General features: G+C 53.4%; 1 protein-coding gene across 2 annotated transcripts in view; it reads right to left on the bottom strand.

Annotated features, from left to right (window-relative positions):
• The window catches only part of CLCN4 (chloride voltage-gated channel 4), a 63,990-nt gene that overhangs the window by 30,634 nt on the left and 17,217 nt on the right, over positions 1-16,139 (bottom strand). For both annotated transcript variants that reach the window (XR_007149010.1, XM_047844406.1), the window contains exons 3-5: positions 8,269-8,423; positions 5,539-5,638; positions 998-1,185 (exon numbers count right to left, since the gene is read on the bottom strand). Coding sequence is in view for 1 of the 2 variants with exons in the window: in XM_047844406.1 (XP_047700362.1) it covers positions 998-1,185; positions 5,539-5,638; positions 8,269-8,412 (432 nt within the window). In the remaining variant the exon portion in view is untranslated. The remainder of the gene's footprint in view (positions 1-997; positions 1,186-5,538; positions 5,639-8,268; positions 8,424-16,139) is intronic.

Below are 16,139 nucleotides of genomic sequence, written 5' to 3'. Positions count from 1 at the left end.
GTGGCAAGTACATGGGGGGGGGGGAGGGGAGGGGGGAGTGCGTGGGAGGGGGTTGGGGGGGAGAAAAGGGATAAATCACATCCATCGTCCAAAAATAGTTCTAGCTTGAACGTCTCCGAGTTACCCCTAACGTGAATCTTGCCGACCCAGCGCCCCCCGACCTGGGTTTCCGATCTGTCAGTGACACATGCATACAGATCTGAAGCTCTAAGTCCCCTGTGCCGGGACACTCCCATCAGAGAAGGCCCAGAAGCACCCTCTGCGATGCACTCGTGAACCGCACTGGAAGATGAGAACTTGAACCCCACCAAGATAGCACTTCGCACCTGCTAGGGTGGCTGCAATCAAAACCGGGCGAGGAGGCGGATGCCCTGAAACCTTCATGCGAGCAAAGGAAGTCGGACACGAAGGTCCACGTATTGTACGATTCCACTTAGAGACGGAAAGGTCAGTGGAGTGGTTGCTTCTGACTGGAGGGCTGGGAGGAATGGGGGGGGGAACTGCTAAGGGGTGCAGGGCTTCCTTGGGGATGATGAAGATGTTGTGAAATTATTCTGTGGTTAATGCAGCACAATGCTGAGGATATTCTAAAACCCAGTGGGCTGCACGCTTTCAATGGGCAAGCCATATGGGAGGTGAATTATATCTCACTGAAGCTGGTATTGTTAAAAAAAAAAAAGATAACTTCTTTTATTAGAAGGTATAAAAAGCAACCCTATTTCTGTAGCACGATCAACAGACCACTCTCGCTAAGAAAAATAACAAGGCTTTTACGAACACCTACGTATACCATGCACACGAATCGGTACGGAAGGCTTTTCCAACTTCGGTTTGCACATCAGAGCTGGGAAAAGCCAAGCCGCACTGGTATTGAGCACCGACGGCTGCCGGAACAGACACTTGGAGATAAAAGTACAGACAGTCACAGGAGGCCCAGGTTCCCAAGCGCCCGTGGAACAGCGGCCGCTCCCAGCCAGGACCCTCCCCAGAAACGCACCTCTGACTGGTTCACCAGCAGCTCCGACCATTTCTGCCACAGGGGACACTTGTCCCTGTCCTCAAAAGTGGTCTCGTTGGACGTCCAGCAGCACTGCTCGTGGCTGTACCAGAAGGCAGACAGACAGACCCCCTCCTTCAAGTCGGTCATCCAGTCGACGGCGAGATCGATGACCCCAGCCAAGGTGCCTGGAAGAGGCAGCGAGAGCCACTTAGAGGAGTCGCCCTGTGATGACGCAGGAGAACACGGGGCCCGGGGCCAACGCAGAGACGCGGCCGGACCAGGAGATGAACATGCAGCAGAAGGAACACGTAGAGAAAGTTTCTTTCATCGATCGTCGGGTCTCCTGAGCACTTACGGCGTGGGCAAGCAGCGCCCAGGCCGGTGACGAGCAGAGGACGACGATCCGTGCCGCCCGCGTGCCTTAAATCCCGCAAGACTGACGGTCAGGCAGGTCTTAGGTCACCACAAGCCACGGGGGCCAAGCAGCTTTCAGAATTCACCCCTTCCAAAGTCTAGAAACACGGTACCTGTGCCCTGTAAATGATGCAACCCCCTCAGCGGCTTCTGGGGCACGAGGCTGGGATCACACACATTATTAACCTGTCTCAGGCCAACCTGACGATTCAGAGAAAACGGAGGCATAACGACTATACCAGCCTCATCGTTTAAGCACCGTTTTGCCACCAAATGGGAACCAAACTTGGAAAATCTCACCTATTAGGACTTTCCCGGATTTTTAAAATTACGGATAAGGGACCGTGTGGATCTATCTGAGTAAATAACTGCTTTGAACTCCGATGGAAGTGAGATAACAGAGAGTGTGCGGTGGGCCACGGAAGCCTACCTTTGGGTCTCCTTCCAGAATAACCCATTCTAGAGTCTTTTACAGAGGCAGGGAAGACTTTCAGGCCGCTACATTTTGCAAACTATTACTAGATCTCTATCTCAATACCACCTCCCCACCTGCATCAACACCGAAGGCGTCCGCACACCTGCGACACGGCTCCCCCTTCCCGGCTCTTCTCCTGTTACACCGAAAGCCGCCCCCTGTTCTCGGGAGAACGCCTGAATCCTTAGCAGGCAGCAGACCCGAACAGCTGGCCCCTCATACCTCTCCAGCCTCAGCTCTCTCCATCGCTAACCGCCACACTGCCCACACCATGTTCCCGGATGGAGCACACTAGGCTCTCCTCTCTGCGCCACCTCAGCCAGCACTGTCCTTCCCACACCCGCCAATCTCCTACTGACCTTCCAGAGGCAGTATTTACATCCTCCTTCGGGAAGCCTTCCCTGATTTCCTAGGTCTGGGCTAGGCGTACCTCCCAGGCATTCCCCCATCACCATACCTGTCACATCCTGGTAACATGAGTGTGTGTGCGATGAGTGTATGTGTGTGTATAGCGTCTAGTCCATAAATGGGGCTGGGAGGGTGGAGATCCTGTTGTGTGGTTTGCATGCCATGGCCAGATGTCCAGACTCTGTGTCCACTCTATGTCCGCAAGTGGCTTGTCCATTGTTGTATCTGTGTTGGGGACACGGCGCGAACTACACATCCATAATGCGATAAATGAACGACAACCAGAAAACCCCGGTCCAGCCATTCACTCCTCCCTTCGCACCAGTCCCTAGTCCACGCCCTGGGGATATGGCAGTGAACGAGGCAGACTCAGGTCCCTGCCTTCGTGGAACTGCACGTCATGGGGGGAAAGACCCTGGACAAAAGAAGTAAGTGAATCGGGGGCTCCGATAGCAGGTGGGACATGCTAGAGAGAAAAATCCAGCACGTTACAACGGTGCAGCCACTTTGGAAGACAGCCATCTGCAAGGTGTCCACCCGGGAGAAAGGAAAACATAGTCCGTGCAAGGACTCGCACACGAATGTTCACGGCAGCACTCCTCACAGCAGTCGAAAAGTGGACACGACCCACGCGCCCATGCTGCCGCATGGAGAAATAAAATGCGGTCTATCCACACGATGGAACAGCATTTGGCAACAAAAAAGGGTGAAGCACTGACGCGCGTGACAGGGCGAACCCCGAACCGTGATGCCCAGTGAAGGACACCAACCGCAGGACCACATACGGTAGGATCCCACTGCGTGAAATGTCCACGAGAGGCAAACGTATAGCCACGGGAAGCAGATCCGGGGCTTCCTAGGGCTGGGAGGAGGCTGGGGGCACTGGGGCTTGATAGCTAAGGGGTATGGAGGTCTTCTGGGGGCTGATGAAAAGGTTCTAAAATCGCGGTGACAGTTTTACAACTCTGCATACGCTAAAAACCACTCGATTGTACACTTTAACAAGGTGAATTGTACGAGATGTGAATTATGTCTTAATGAAGGTTTTACATGCACACGCACACGCACGCACACTGGGGCGAGGCTGAGAGAGGGAGAGAGGACTTTTAGGAAAGGTGGTCAGGGAATGCCTCAAAGGAAGAGGACACTTGAACGAAGACCTAATGAAGGTGAGGGAGGGGTCCAGTAGATACCCAAGGGCAAGACCCAAGGATTCCCCCCGAATTTCGTCACTATTCTTTCATTTGTGATCACCTTATCCCTCCTCCAACCTTCAGGGCAGACTCAGCGGGCTGGCCCGCACTGTGCAGCTCAGCTTCCTTCGGTGGAACAACAGCGACACCCAGTGGTGATTCCTGATAAACGCCCTGTAGAGGCGACACTGCTCAGGCCTCCCCATAATGGGAGCCGAAACAGGATGCCCAGGGCGCCGCTGAGGAGAGGCCAGGCCAGGCAGTGGGACCCCTGAGTCCTCCCCCACGGTCAGAACAACGGGGGAAGGGAAAAGTGAACGGGACACAATCTGCTGACTTTCCCTTCAAGGCCACCTTCACTGTCAGTATCATCCCCTTCTCGCCTTCCTCCTAGATCTGTCTGCTGGTGTGTCCGAGGGATCGCCCTTCGCCAGGGGGGCTTCAGCCCCAGCTGCACATTAGAATCGCAGGTAGAGGGGGCTGGGAGAAAGAGAGGAGAGGGGCTTTACCCAATGCTAGGGCACCATCTCCAGGGATCCTATTTCCTTGAAGCCCAGGCAGCAGAATTTTTGTTTTCATTCCCCAGGTGATTCTTCCTGAAACAACTGCCAAAAATTGGGCTGGCAGTGAAATCAACCGGGCAGTGTCAGATTGGTTAAAGAGAGCCCAATTAGGCTCTTACGTTCGTCAATAAATCCATGCTGCGCTGTGCGCCCTGGGAAGATGCTGGAGTACCTATTCCGGATTTCCTCATTTCCTCTATTTACTTGTCCTTCCCAGAAGGCAAGAATAATGATACAGTATACAGCTTCATACACCTATTCTACATAAAGACGTCAAAATTCACAGCAAATTCCTACGCTGCCCACTTTCAAAGGTCTTCGTGGAAGCAGTCAAACAAATTGGTGGCGAAACACCGTATATCCGTGAAATCAAAGTCCCCGCCGGCCTTGCTGCCATTTTATACAGGGGATGCCCCCGGGAAAGGGAGGCTAAAATTAGGGAAATGGATGGACAGCCACCGTGACCAGAGGGAAAGAGCCCCCCCTTCCACACTAGTCTGGGCTCTTTAGGACAGGCCAAGGCCAATGGAGCCCCTCCCTGGCAACCAAGCCTCTCCCACAACTGTATATGGAATAAATGAAAGAATGCCCAGAAATCAAAATCCTCTGTAATCGGAAAATGTGTATCTATGCCCCCTTAATATTCTTTTTTAGAACATTTACTACATTCGGCCTGTATTCTAGTGATCCTCTGATCGATCCTATAACCACAACTATGATGATATTACAGGCAGGTGATTTTTATCAAGGGCATCTCTTAGTGTGCTCAGATATTTTCTTCTTAGACGTTAACCTTCACAGCCTCCTAAAAGGAACTAAGTTTCAGGAAACAATTTCCACGGAGAGCTGGTACCTGTGACATTCAAAGGGCAGGTGTCCCCTCCAGATACTCATCCCTTCACTCTGGACACCTCCCGCTGGCAGCAGGGTGACGGGATTATAAAATGAAGGGCCCGGAGTCCCTGAGGGTCATAACAACGTCGGCCTGCAGGTATCTCCCCTGGGCCTAGTCCACAGCCCGCGGGGGGCTGGAATTATCCCGAGTATCTTTAGGATGTGTACAATTCGTTCCAGGGCCTGCCAGTATCCGTAAACACCTCCCTCCTATGGGGTTTGGTTTTTAGAGATCAAAGTGCTCCCACACTTTCTGGCATACAATGTGCCTTCGATAAAATCCACTACGGCAACGAACGACCGTGCGGTGCAGAAGCGGCTACCAGCTCTCTAATTACAGCTTTCCAGTGACGGCACTCGGGCCCACGCCTTGGGGTCTTGCCTTACTGATGGCACGCGTCACGTGAAACGTGTGGTCGTGTATTTTGCTCCTAGGTATTTCAAGTAAGAAAAGCCTCGACAGATAAGAGAGGATCGCTTCTTTTTCGGGATACCGTCCCAGACGGTTGTCGATTTGGGTTTTGGTACCTCCAGCTCCGCCCAGGAGGACCTCCTGCCCCTCCACGTGTCCGCCGCGTGCCCTCCACATACCCGCCAGCAGGCCAATGAGCAGCATCACCACCCATCCTGACCAGGCGTCCAGCAGACTCTTGATGAACTCCCATATGGACTCCTTGCTTTTGCTGGTTATCTAGAAACAAAAAGACACAGTGGTTCATCTGGATACGCTTTGTAACCCATGCTTCCTGCCGAGGAACGGTTTCCTTGGGAAACGGGTGCCTAAGAAAATGAGTGTGATTAAGCAACAAAATTCCCACTGACGATATCCTTTCGGTTGCCCAGCACAATGACAGAATGGGCTTTCTGGCTCACAGGGTGACAAGGATGCCATAACAGTCTCCTAAGAATTAGAATCCCCCCCCCACCCCGAAAATCACTTAATTAAAAAACCTTCCGTAGTGTGACGTGATCTTTCATTATTCAGAAGCCATTCGAAGGGAGGCATGAACTCATCGTCACCACTTTCAATAAGAATTACTGCTGGGGGGTGGGGGTAGGGGCCCGGGTGCCGCAGACAGTTAAGCATCGAACTCTTGGTTTGGGCTCAGGCGTGATCTCACGGTTCAGGAGTTGGAGGCCCCTCTCTCCCTGCCCCTCCCCCCTGCTCCTGCGCACATGTGCTCTCTCCTCTCTCAAAGATAAAGAAATAAACCTTATTTTAAAAAAAAGAATGACAAGGGCGCCTCGGTGGCTCAGTCGGTTAAGCATCCGACTTCAGCTCAGCTCATGATCTCACAGTCCGTGGGTTCAAACCCCACGTCGGGCTCTATGCTGGCAGCTCAGAGCCTGGAGCCTGCTTCAGATTCTGCGTCTCCCTCTCTCTCTGCACGCCCCCCCATTCGTGCTCTCTCTCTCTCAAAAATAAACATTAAAAAAAATTAAAAATAAATAAAATAAAAACAAGAATTCCTGCTTTCACTTACACTGTAAGGTCTGCTCGCCAAAGAACCCCTTCAACAACGAGTTCATTTCCTTTGCTTCTTTCCCAGGGTGAACGTTATGAGTAAGAGCTCCGAATGAGCCGCACGGGTCACCTTTGCTCCCCCTTCACAGAGCCCCGCCTTCCTGGGACGCCTTCCTCTCGGCACCCTTCACAGCATCTTCTGGAAAGACCGCGCGCTCCGCGGCCCGGCGGGCCTCTGGCACGACTACCCGGCCGTGCGACAGTGGCACGAAAGGAGCCGCGAGGAACGCATCCGCGAAGGGGCGAAGCGGCGTGCGTGGCCGCGTTCCGGGAACACTCTGGTGCCCGACAGGGCCCGAGGGCCGGAGTCCGGCCGCCGCGGCTGCAGGCCGCAGGCCGCCCCGTCTCCCGCGCTCCTCCTCGCCGGGGACCAAGGGGCCGGCCGTCCTCTGACCCCGCCGCACCCCCACACGCGTCTCTTCCCCTTCTCCCGCCGCTCGGTGCAGCGACCGAGCGACGGGACACTCCTCGCCTACGGGAAGGTGCCGTCCCCGAGGGCCCGTCCGCCACCTCGCCACTCTCTCCCTCCTTTCGCTCGCGGCCACTTCGCCGGTTCCCCTCCACCGCCTCCACGTGCCTCTTCGAAGCGTCTGTCACGGGCGCCCCGTCTGCGCCCCGCCGGACCTTCTCCGTCTCCGCACGCAGGCCGCCTCGGCCGCTTCGGACCCCTCGGCGCCCGCCGGCGAGCCCCCGACGCCCCCGCAGCCCCGACCTCACCCCGGAACCGCAGGGCGCCCCCCACCTGCCAACCGACCCCAGCCGCGCGCTGCGACAACGGCGCGCACTCGGAGCGGCTCCCGCGGAACCCGCCGGCCGCTCCCCTCTTCCTCCCTCCGGCCCCAACAGAGGCCTCGTCCGCTTCGAACCCGCGGCCGGGCCTCGTCCCGGCCTCCGCTCCCCGCCCGCCCCCGAGACCCGCCCCAAATCCCCGTCGGAGGCTCCCGCACTTCACTGCCCTCGGTCGCACCTTCTTCCTCTTTCCCCCCAGCTAATAATCTCCGAGCTTCCTTCCCGCGTCTCCCTTTGCGACGCATCTTTCTCGCACTCCGTGGCCGCGACCGGGAAGAGGAAACCCAACCCCCTCTTCGCGGCCTCCTTGGCCACCACCCCCCGCGCGGCTCCACGGCCCGTGCCGCCAGACTCAGGTCTTCCCTTCTGGGAACCCTCCGCCGGGCCTCCGAGCCGCCGGAACCACGCACGGCGCCGGGTTCTGCCATGCCTCCGCCACGCGAAAAAGGGCCGCTCCTGACCTGGGAACCCTTTCCTCTTTCCCCGCCTAGCAAACTCCCAGTCATCCTTCCAGACCCCAGTGAAATGTCACCCTCTCTAAAACACCCTTCCCTGACCGTCCCTCCCGAATGATCACACGGCCCCGATACCACCTCGCCGTGGCCACTGACGTATGTGCTGACTGCCCGCTGGACGCCAGGCCCTGAAATACGGGCTTTCGTACACACACACCTCATTCGGTGTTTACGCCGAATGACCTCCACCCTCGCAGAAGAGAAACCAGGGTCCCGAAACGGCACCCCAAAAGTCACCCCGCCTAAAGGGGCCAAGGGCACGATGTGCCTGACTTGTCTGGTTCCGGAGTCCCCTCCCTGCCCCCCACACCATACCTCTGTATGACACAGCCCCCCACCCCGAGCACCTAATACCGTCATTATCTGTCCACATCTCTGCCTCTCCCACTAGCCCTTCTCTTTTTTAGAACGTAGCCCAGCATGTGACGCGTGACCCTAACCTCAGCTCAGGAAGCGTCCCCCTTCAATATGTCTTTTAGGAAGGCCACCTACCTTTCTGTGTCTGTCGGTGTCCCGTGACTTTTCCCTTAGCCAGTCGATGGTGTGGAAGTCCTCATATGTCCCCACATCAGGGAATGGCTCATCGAGGAAATCCATCAGGTTTCCAGAACCACTCATCGCTCCTGCATTGACCATGCTAGTTACACCTGGGAGAGAGAACCTGTGATTAAAACCATCATGCAGGACATCTGCACAGACACGGCAGAATCATCCACATGTACTTTTTCCTTTGTCACGCGCGGTCGTTATGTTCTGTAAAGGCACCATGAACTCCAAACTGGTGAGCACGGAGGCAACGTCCCAAAGCGTTAGGTGGGGTTAGGCTCCCGCAAGCATCATCTTTGCAAACGAGGTCGCATTTTTGTGAACGGGTCAATCTACAACCTTGTTTTCTGTGTTCCTGTTTAAGGATATCTTGCCGAATAGATGTTGCTGATTCATTAACACTGAAGTCGCGGCTGACAGCGCGACAAGTCGTGCCTGGACGAAGCGTGTGTGACAAATGTCTTTTCTCCACAAGGCACGCTGCAGCCTTCTTCCAAATGGAAACACCAGGAGCACTGCATCTCGGGGCCATTGCCAACAGCACAATTACCCATAATAAGAGCACAAAAATGTGAAAACCCTGGCACGAAACAGTCCGGGCAAAGGACACTCGTTTCTAGTCTGGGAGCTGAAATCAGACGGAGGGGCTGGGAACGCGCCTCTCTGGGGACTCAGACTTTTCGCCACTCTGCACACGCACACGTCCGTGAATAACCGGGACAGAGGCACGCGCGGGGGCTGGGGGGCAAGGCTTACAGGTACGTTTTAGCGAGTAGGCAGAAGCGCAGACGCAGACCCGCAAATCACGAGGATCGGCCACCCGCATTTCTGGAAAACCTCAAGTACTGCGGAAGCGAGGGAGCCATCCAAACGAGAGCACTGGAGGGGAAGCAGGGCGGAGGCGCGCCGCTCACAATCGAATCCCTGGAACCAAACCAGTGACCGGTCCTCTCGTGAGATGGAGGAGACCACGCAGGCAGGCAGCCACTGTGGTCGTCACTACAGATGTGGCATGCTGGCGAGCATGCCAGGAAGCCAGGGTGAGCTGCAGAGGGCGGTGGCCCGGGGGGGGGGGGGGGTCCCACGGAGACCGACAAGGGAAGACGACGACCTGCCACGTGACCCATGCTACGGTCTGAATGTTTGTGTCCCCCCCCAAAATTCACATGTTGACGTCGTAACCCCCAAGGTGATGCTGTTAGGAGGTGGGGCCTTGGGGAGGTGATTAGGTCAGGGGCACAAAGCCATCACGAATGGGATTAGTGCCCTTTTACAAGAGACCCCAGGGGCACCCAGGTGGCTCAGGCGGTTAAGCGTCTGACTCTTGCTTTCGGCTCAGGTCATGATCTCTCGGTTTCACGAGTTCGAGCCCCGCGTCGGGCTCTGTGCTGCCCACGTAGAGCCTGCTTCGGATTCTCTCTCCCTCTCTGCCACTTCCCCACCCGTGCTGTCTCTCTCTCTCAAAATAAATACATAAACTTAAAAAAAAATAATAGATAATAAATACATACATATATACAAGAGACCCCGGAGAGCTCCCTCACCCCTTCCACCGTGTGAGAACACAATGAGGAGTCCTCACTGGGAAAGGGGCCCTCACTCACCCCACCGGGCTGGCCCCCCGGCGTCAGACTTCCAGCCTCCAGAACTGCGAGACCTAAGTGTCGATTGTCTGTAAGCCCCCCAGTCTGTGAGACTTGATCACAGCAGCCCAAACAGACTAAGAAAGGCCAAGAGCCGGGCCAGGCTGGCCGCACGCCCCCTGGGCACAGAAGCTCTGGATACAGGCACTCACTTTTAATTTTTCTTAAAATACAGTCAAAAGGGTTCGGGCTGCCAGAACGGTAGCCGGGCGGAGAGTTTCTCGTCTTCCTGCCTAAGATAACAATTCCACTCCCACTATCCTGGCCCCCAAGACACCTTCCACGTTATACCACCATCAGAGCCTGATTTGCAGATCACGTAGGAGCTCATTTGAGATGTAGGGAATGCTTTGCCGCAGGACCAATGCTCCCCACCAGTTAGCAGAAAAAATAATACGCTCCTACAAAGACGAGAGGTTGGAATACGCACTAAATAAAAATTACTTTGGCGAAGAGCATGGAAATTTGAATTATAGGGCGAGGACCACAAAAGTGCTGGAGTAGATGGTTAAAGAGGCAAAGGGTAGTTATAAAAATATTTGAGCATAGGCGTCTCTCATTGCTCTATGTCTTTTTATATCTGGAGGACTCAACCACGACCTGATGAAACTAACTGCGTTTTAATCAAATGGAAAAGTCGCTATGGGCAAAGTGGGGTAATCACCTTACGAGCAATAAAGTAGCAATAGTGAGTGATTTATTGACCGTCTGTGCAACTCGGCTGCTTTAAAACTTTAAAAGTTTGAGGTCTGAGCTATGCCAAGCTGAAAACTATACCCGCTGATGGGTACCCAGGGAAGAATCATGTTGCATAAGTCAGTAGCAACCAATAATAAAGAGGAAGGAGTGAAATTAGAAAGCAAAGATCTCATTTTCATTTCTACAAAAACAAGGTGGTAACAGCTTTGTATTATATGTGGCAAAGAAAATCTCTGATGGGAAAAATAAGAGAGCAGAGACTCGAACATTCTATTAAAAAGGGACTTCGTGTTCCCTGAAGCTGAACCAAATCTGTAGTCAAGCAACAACTCCAGGCAATCAGGGTTGAATCAAAAAGTCACTCTTGAGAACAGTCACCACCTTTAAATTCTGATGGAGTAGGTCAGGGTGGTGACAATTAGACACATAACCGGTAAAGGAAAATAAACGGGATCTAGTTGGGGTCTTCTGTGGGAGCCCAGAAGGAGGTGGTGAGGTCACTTCTGACACTGGGATTATTAGGCAAGACAGGAGGGTCCGGGGGAGGGTGAGAAGAGGGCATCCAGGTGGGAGACATGGATGGGTAAGGAATGAGAGTCCAGCCAAACATGAGAGCAACTAGAAGCGAACTCTAAGGACTTGCTGAGAAATAAACTTAACCTCCGTAAGTTCATCCTGGAACCTGGATCTGAGATTCCTACTTGGTCTGGATCATCCAGGTCAGGGCTCAGCACACTGCAGCTGGAACACAGCCGTGCCCAGTCGTTTAGGTAGGGTCTATGGCTGTTTTCACATTACGAGAGCTGAGCGGTCATGGCAAAGACAGTATGGCCCACAAAGCCTAGAATGTTCAGTATTTCGGCCGCGTACAGAAAGCGTTTGCTGATCCCTGATCTACGCAGTGGGCTGACTGCAAAAAAGGTCATATTCTCTACCCCTCCGTGTACCTACCACATTTTCAAGGGGACTTCACAGGTCCTCTTTGTTAAGACGTGGAGTCCATCTCTCCACCCAGTGACTCTGCACCGGCCTTGTGACATGTGGCAGAAGTGACAGCATGCACATGTGTTCAGTCTAGATCCCAAGAGGTGATGAAGCTTCTGCTTTTTTTTTTTTTTTTTTTGACCTCCACCTCTGTCATGGGAAGGAGCCTAGGCTAGAATGCTGGAAGCTGAGAGACCGCACGGAATGGAGAGCTGGGTCATCTTGGCTGAGGCCGTCCTAGGTCACCGAGGCCCAGCCAGGCACAGATCGATGAGCGAGCCCAGCCAAGATCAGCTGAGTTTAGCCCAATCAAATCACCCAGCCCACCCACAGACTGTGAGAAGCATAAACGGTTATTGTTCCAAGCCACCGGGTTTTTTGAAGAGCCTGTCACGTGGCGGCGTCCTAACAGTGTTTCACATTGTTACTTGGGCTCGAGGGAGAGGAGGAACGAGGCAGATAAGCGAGCTGTGGCATGGCAGACCAGCCCCGGGGACGGGACGGGATGAGGACCGGCTGATAAAACGCCTCCAGCTGGAGGCATCCGCGGCCTGACAAAGTAACATCTCTCCCACGCGACCCGGTTTACCTACAAAGGGGCTCTGGAAGACACATGGGGCACCCAGATCTTTTATGCAGTCCTTTAAGGCAAGAAGGTATCTAGGTTTGGTCTTCCAGTAGGACGACTCCAAGGGGCTAGGGTCAAAGTGTTCGACAGCAGATGACAACAACGGACCGTGTCCAGTAAAACTCACTTCACCCAGGGCCCGACGAACACAAGCATGTGTTAACTGTGACACTCTCGGTGACGTAACTTAGCACGTCGATGTCGAACACAGCTCTGGATGGGTCGGCTCACCCTCAAAACAGGGATCTGTAAAATGTTAAGGAAACCCGCACTTTGCATAGTTGGGTGTCGGCAATAACAAAACGGTTTCTCCAAGGTGAATGAAGGCAGGAAATCACCCAGATCAAGATAAAGAATGACGGGTTCTGACCCAGGTATAACCAAGGCCTGACTGAACATAGAACACCCCATCCTAGGCTAATAAGGATCATCAGCATGTCTGACCAAAAACGTCACGCAGAAACCCATACATTTGAACGTCCGTTTCCTCTACCTTGAACAGCTTTCCTGCCCTCTGACTGGAAAGCTTCTATTCACCCTCCAGAATCCTGTTCTGTTTCACTGTCTCTGGGCAACGTGCACTAATGTCCCCAGAGGGATTTGAGGGCTTCCTCCTTGGCAACCCAAAAGCATGCTCGGTTTTTCTTGTTTTTTTTTTTAAATGACGGTTAAAACAGTAACAACACAAGAGCCACCCTCTTAACAAATCTTAAGCGTACAGCACATTATTGTGCAGAATGTTGTATAGCAGATCTCTAGATATTTTTCGTCTTCCGTAACTGAAACTTTATACACAAACCCCCCCATATCGGCTCCCCCCCAGCCCCTGACAACCACTGCTACGTTCTGCTTCTGTGAGTCTGACTCCCTGTAAATGAAACGATGCGGTATTTGTCTTTCTGTGACTGGCTTATTTCATCCGTGTGGCTGCGCACGGGAGGGCTCCTTTTCAAACGCCACTGTAGGTACGCATCACGTCGCCTTCGCCCATTCATCCGCTGACGGGCATTTCGGTCGCCTACTTATCTCTGTCCTTCTCCCAGTGGATCACGATGCTTTCTTTGCTGACTCCCGTTGGTAGGTAAAGGTCGGCTGGTAGCTCCGGTACCTCGGACAGGGGTCTGGGAGCTAGCTCGGGCCCAGGAACGCTCGGGGCACAAAGCAGGGGCTGGCAAACCACAGCCCGCAGGCCAAATCCAGCCCACCGCCTGTTTCTGTAAATAAAGTGTTAAGGGCACATGGCCGCACGCCTTCCTTTACCCACCGTCTGGGGCTGCTTCGCCCTACCGCAGCCGAGTGCAGCAGCTGCGACAGAGACGGTAAGGCCCGCAGAGCTGAAAACACTTCCCCACTGGCCCTTCATAGGAAACATTTGCTAACCCCTGAATGTCAGCTCAGTCGCTACAAGGGGACGGAAAGGAGAAAGGTGGCAAGGACAGCCTGCCGGAAAGGCTCATGAGCCTGGGAGGTTTCAGCGGCAGTTTCTAGCGCGTCCACACTGCGGGAGGAATCTTCGGGTACTCACCCCCGTGGGGACCAGCCTTCCTTGCTGCTTGGAGGGTTTTCACCTCTTAATCTGAGTTACGAGTCTCCGTTCCATCTGCCCAAGTCATCTGGGAATTCGCTAATAGGGAAGTCGGCAAATAAGGCAACGTGGTCTGATCTGGGAAAGAACTTACGGTCTTCAACCTCGTCTTACGTGTGGATGTAAAACATGACAGCAGCACCACGCATAACGGCTCCAAGTGGGAAAGCACCCAGACGCCCGTCCAAGTAGAGGAGAAAAATGTATCAGGGCTTAGTCCCACAATCGAACACTACAGAACAGGCGTTGGCAAAATGCAGCATCCCGTGGCCCAAGTCCAGCTCACCACCTGCTTTTGCACGGCTCACCAGCTAAGCATGGCTTTTACACTTTTTTAATCATCAAAACACAAAAGAATGATATTATGTGACAAACGAAGATTGTAAGAAATACAGTTTCGGTGTCCACAAAGTAAGCGTTATTGAAACACAGCCCCAGTTGTTAATTTGTGTATTGTCTCGTGCTGTTTTCATGTGGCAAGGGCAGAGCTGAGTAGTTCTGACAGAGGCCACACGGCCCCCGAAGCTTCAAATATTCACTATCTGGCCCTTAATAGAAAAAGTTTGCTGGGGTGCCTGGGTGGCTCAGTCGGTTAAGCATCCAACTTCAGCTCAGGTCACAATCTCCCGGTTTGTGGGTTCAAGCCCCGCATTGGGCTCTGTGCTGACAGCTTGGAGCCTAGAGCCTGCTTCAGATTATATATATATATATAAATATATCTCAAAATATAAACATTTAAAAAATGTATATAAAGTTCAAAACCAGCAACACTAATCTGTGGTGAGAGTATGGATAGCAGATACCTTTAGGGGTAGGGGTGGGGCCTGGAAGAAGTCACAGAAGGTTTCCGGGGACCAGTCACATTCTGTTCCTCGAGTTGGCTGCTGGTTACGTAGTTGAGTTCCCTTTGCAAAAATTCGTGGAGGTGCACACTTACACTTTTTGCATTCTTATAGATAGATGTTTACTTCCATAAAAAGTTCAGTTAAGAAAAGTGGTTTCAGTCTCGCAGCACCTCAAAAGGTCAAACACAGACTCACCACACGACCCAGCAATTCCACTCCCAGGCTTATATGGGAGGGAACTGCAAACACGTCCACAAACACACAAATGCTCACCACAGCATTATTCCCACCAGCCAAAAAGTGAAAACCACCCAAAGGTCCATCAATTGATGAATGGACTAGACCCTAAAAATGCAACTAAAGGACCTCACTAGCAACATTTCGACCTGGAAGCTTTGGGAAAATTGAAAAGGTAGTTTCTAACACACACACACACACACACACACACACACACTGAGGTTTCTATAATATCCTACAATCAGAAGAGTTTCTGCAATTAATTAGCTACTCTGATGCTTCAAGATTCCAGACGCCTTGGGCTCAGTCGGTTAAGCGCCGGACTTCAGCTCAGGTCACGAACTCACGGCTCATGGTTTCGAGCCCCGCGTCGGGTTCCTGCCACACCCCAAGGAAGTTCTAGGGAAGACCGGCCTTTGGTCGCTTCCCCCACAGTTGTAAAACCACTGCATGACCACAGGCACGTGAACTGCCCTGCACAGGCTTTGCTGTCCTCACCCAGTTTCTAGAAGAACGACTGCATCCGATGCTACCCGTACCCCTCAAACCCTTCCGATAAGCTGCGGCTGATTTCCGACAGTATCTCCGTGCCCGAGATCCCTGTTTCACGACCCCCCGAAAGTGGCCCTGGAGCCACGGCACGCCCGAGGTGCATTACTGGGAGCAGGTAGGACCTGAGGGCTCTCAGGAGCTGGTGTAGAAACACCCCCACCCCCTCACCCCGCGAACGGAATCACTTCAAGGCATGTGTTTTGCACCTGTACAGAAAAGATTTGCCACTGCAGGCCCGACACTGCTCTCCTTGGGAAGGCCTGCATCTGGGAACTTGGACTTCAAGAGGGTTCCCACCATCCCCGAAGTGGTAAGAATGGCTCACTGTGTGTACACTGGCTGTCCAAATAATGTCATTTGTGCCACACTCCCGCTTTCCCTCTAAAGGTCTGGAATTTTGACAGCGAGCTAGACAGAGGGTGCCGGCGGAAGCAGCCTCCAGTGAAACCCCCAGCACTGAGGCTCTAACGACCGGGCCTTTCCCCTTTGCTGATTTTGCCCTACAGCCCCCCCTCCCCGGCTATAATCAAGCACAGCCATGAAAACAACCATAGACTGTCCTGTGAATACCCCTGGTTGAACCCAGAGATGATCTCGGGGACCGGTGACACACAAAGCTCCGGTTCCTACAGCGCCCAGAGCAC

Source organism: Prionailurus viverrinus, chromosome X (assembly GCF_022837055.1).
Source record: "Prionailurus viverrinus isolate Anna chromosome X, UM_Priviv_1.0, whole genome shotgun sequence".
Lineage (NCBI taxonomy): Eukaryota > Metazoa > Chordata > Mammalia > Carnivora > Felidae > Prionailurus > Prionailurus viverrinus.
This window is presented reverse-complemented; position numbering and strand designations above follow the sequence as displayed.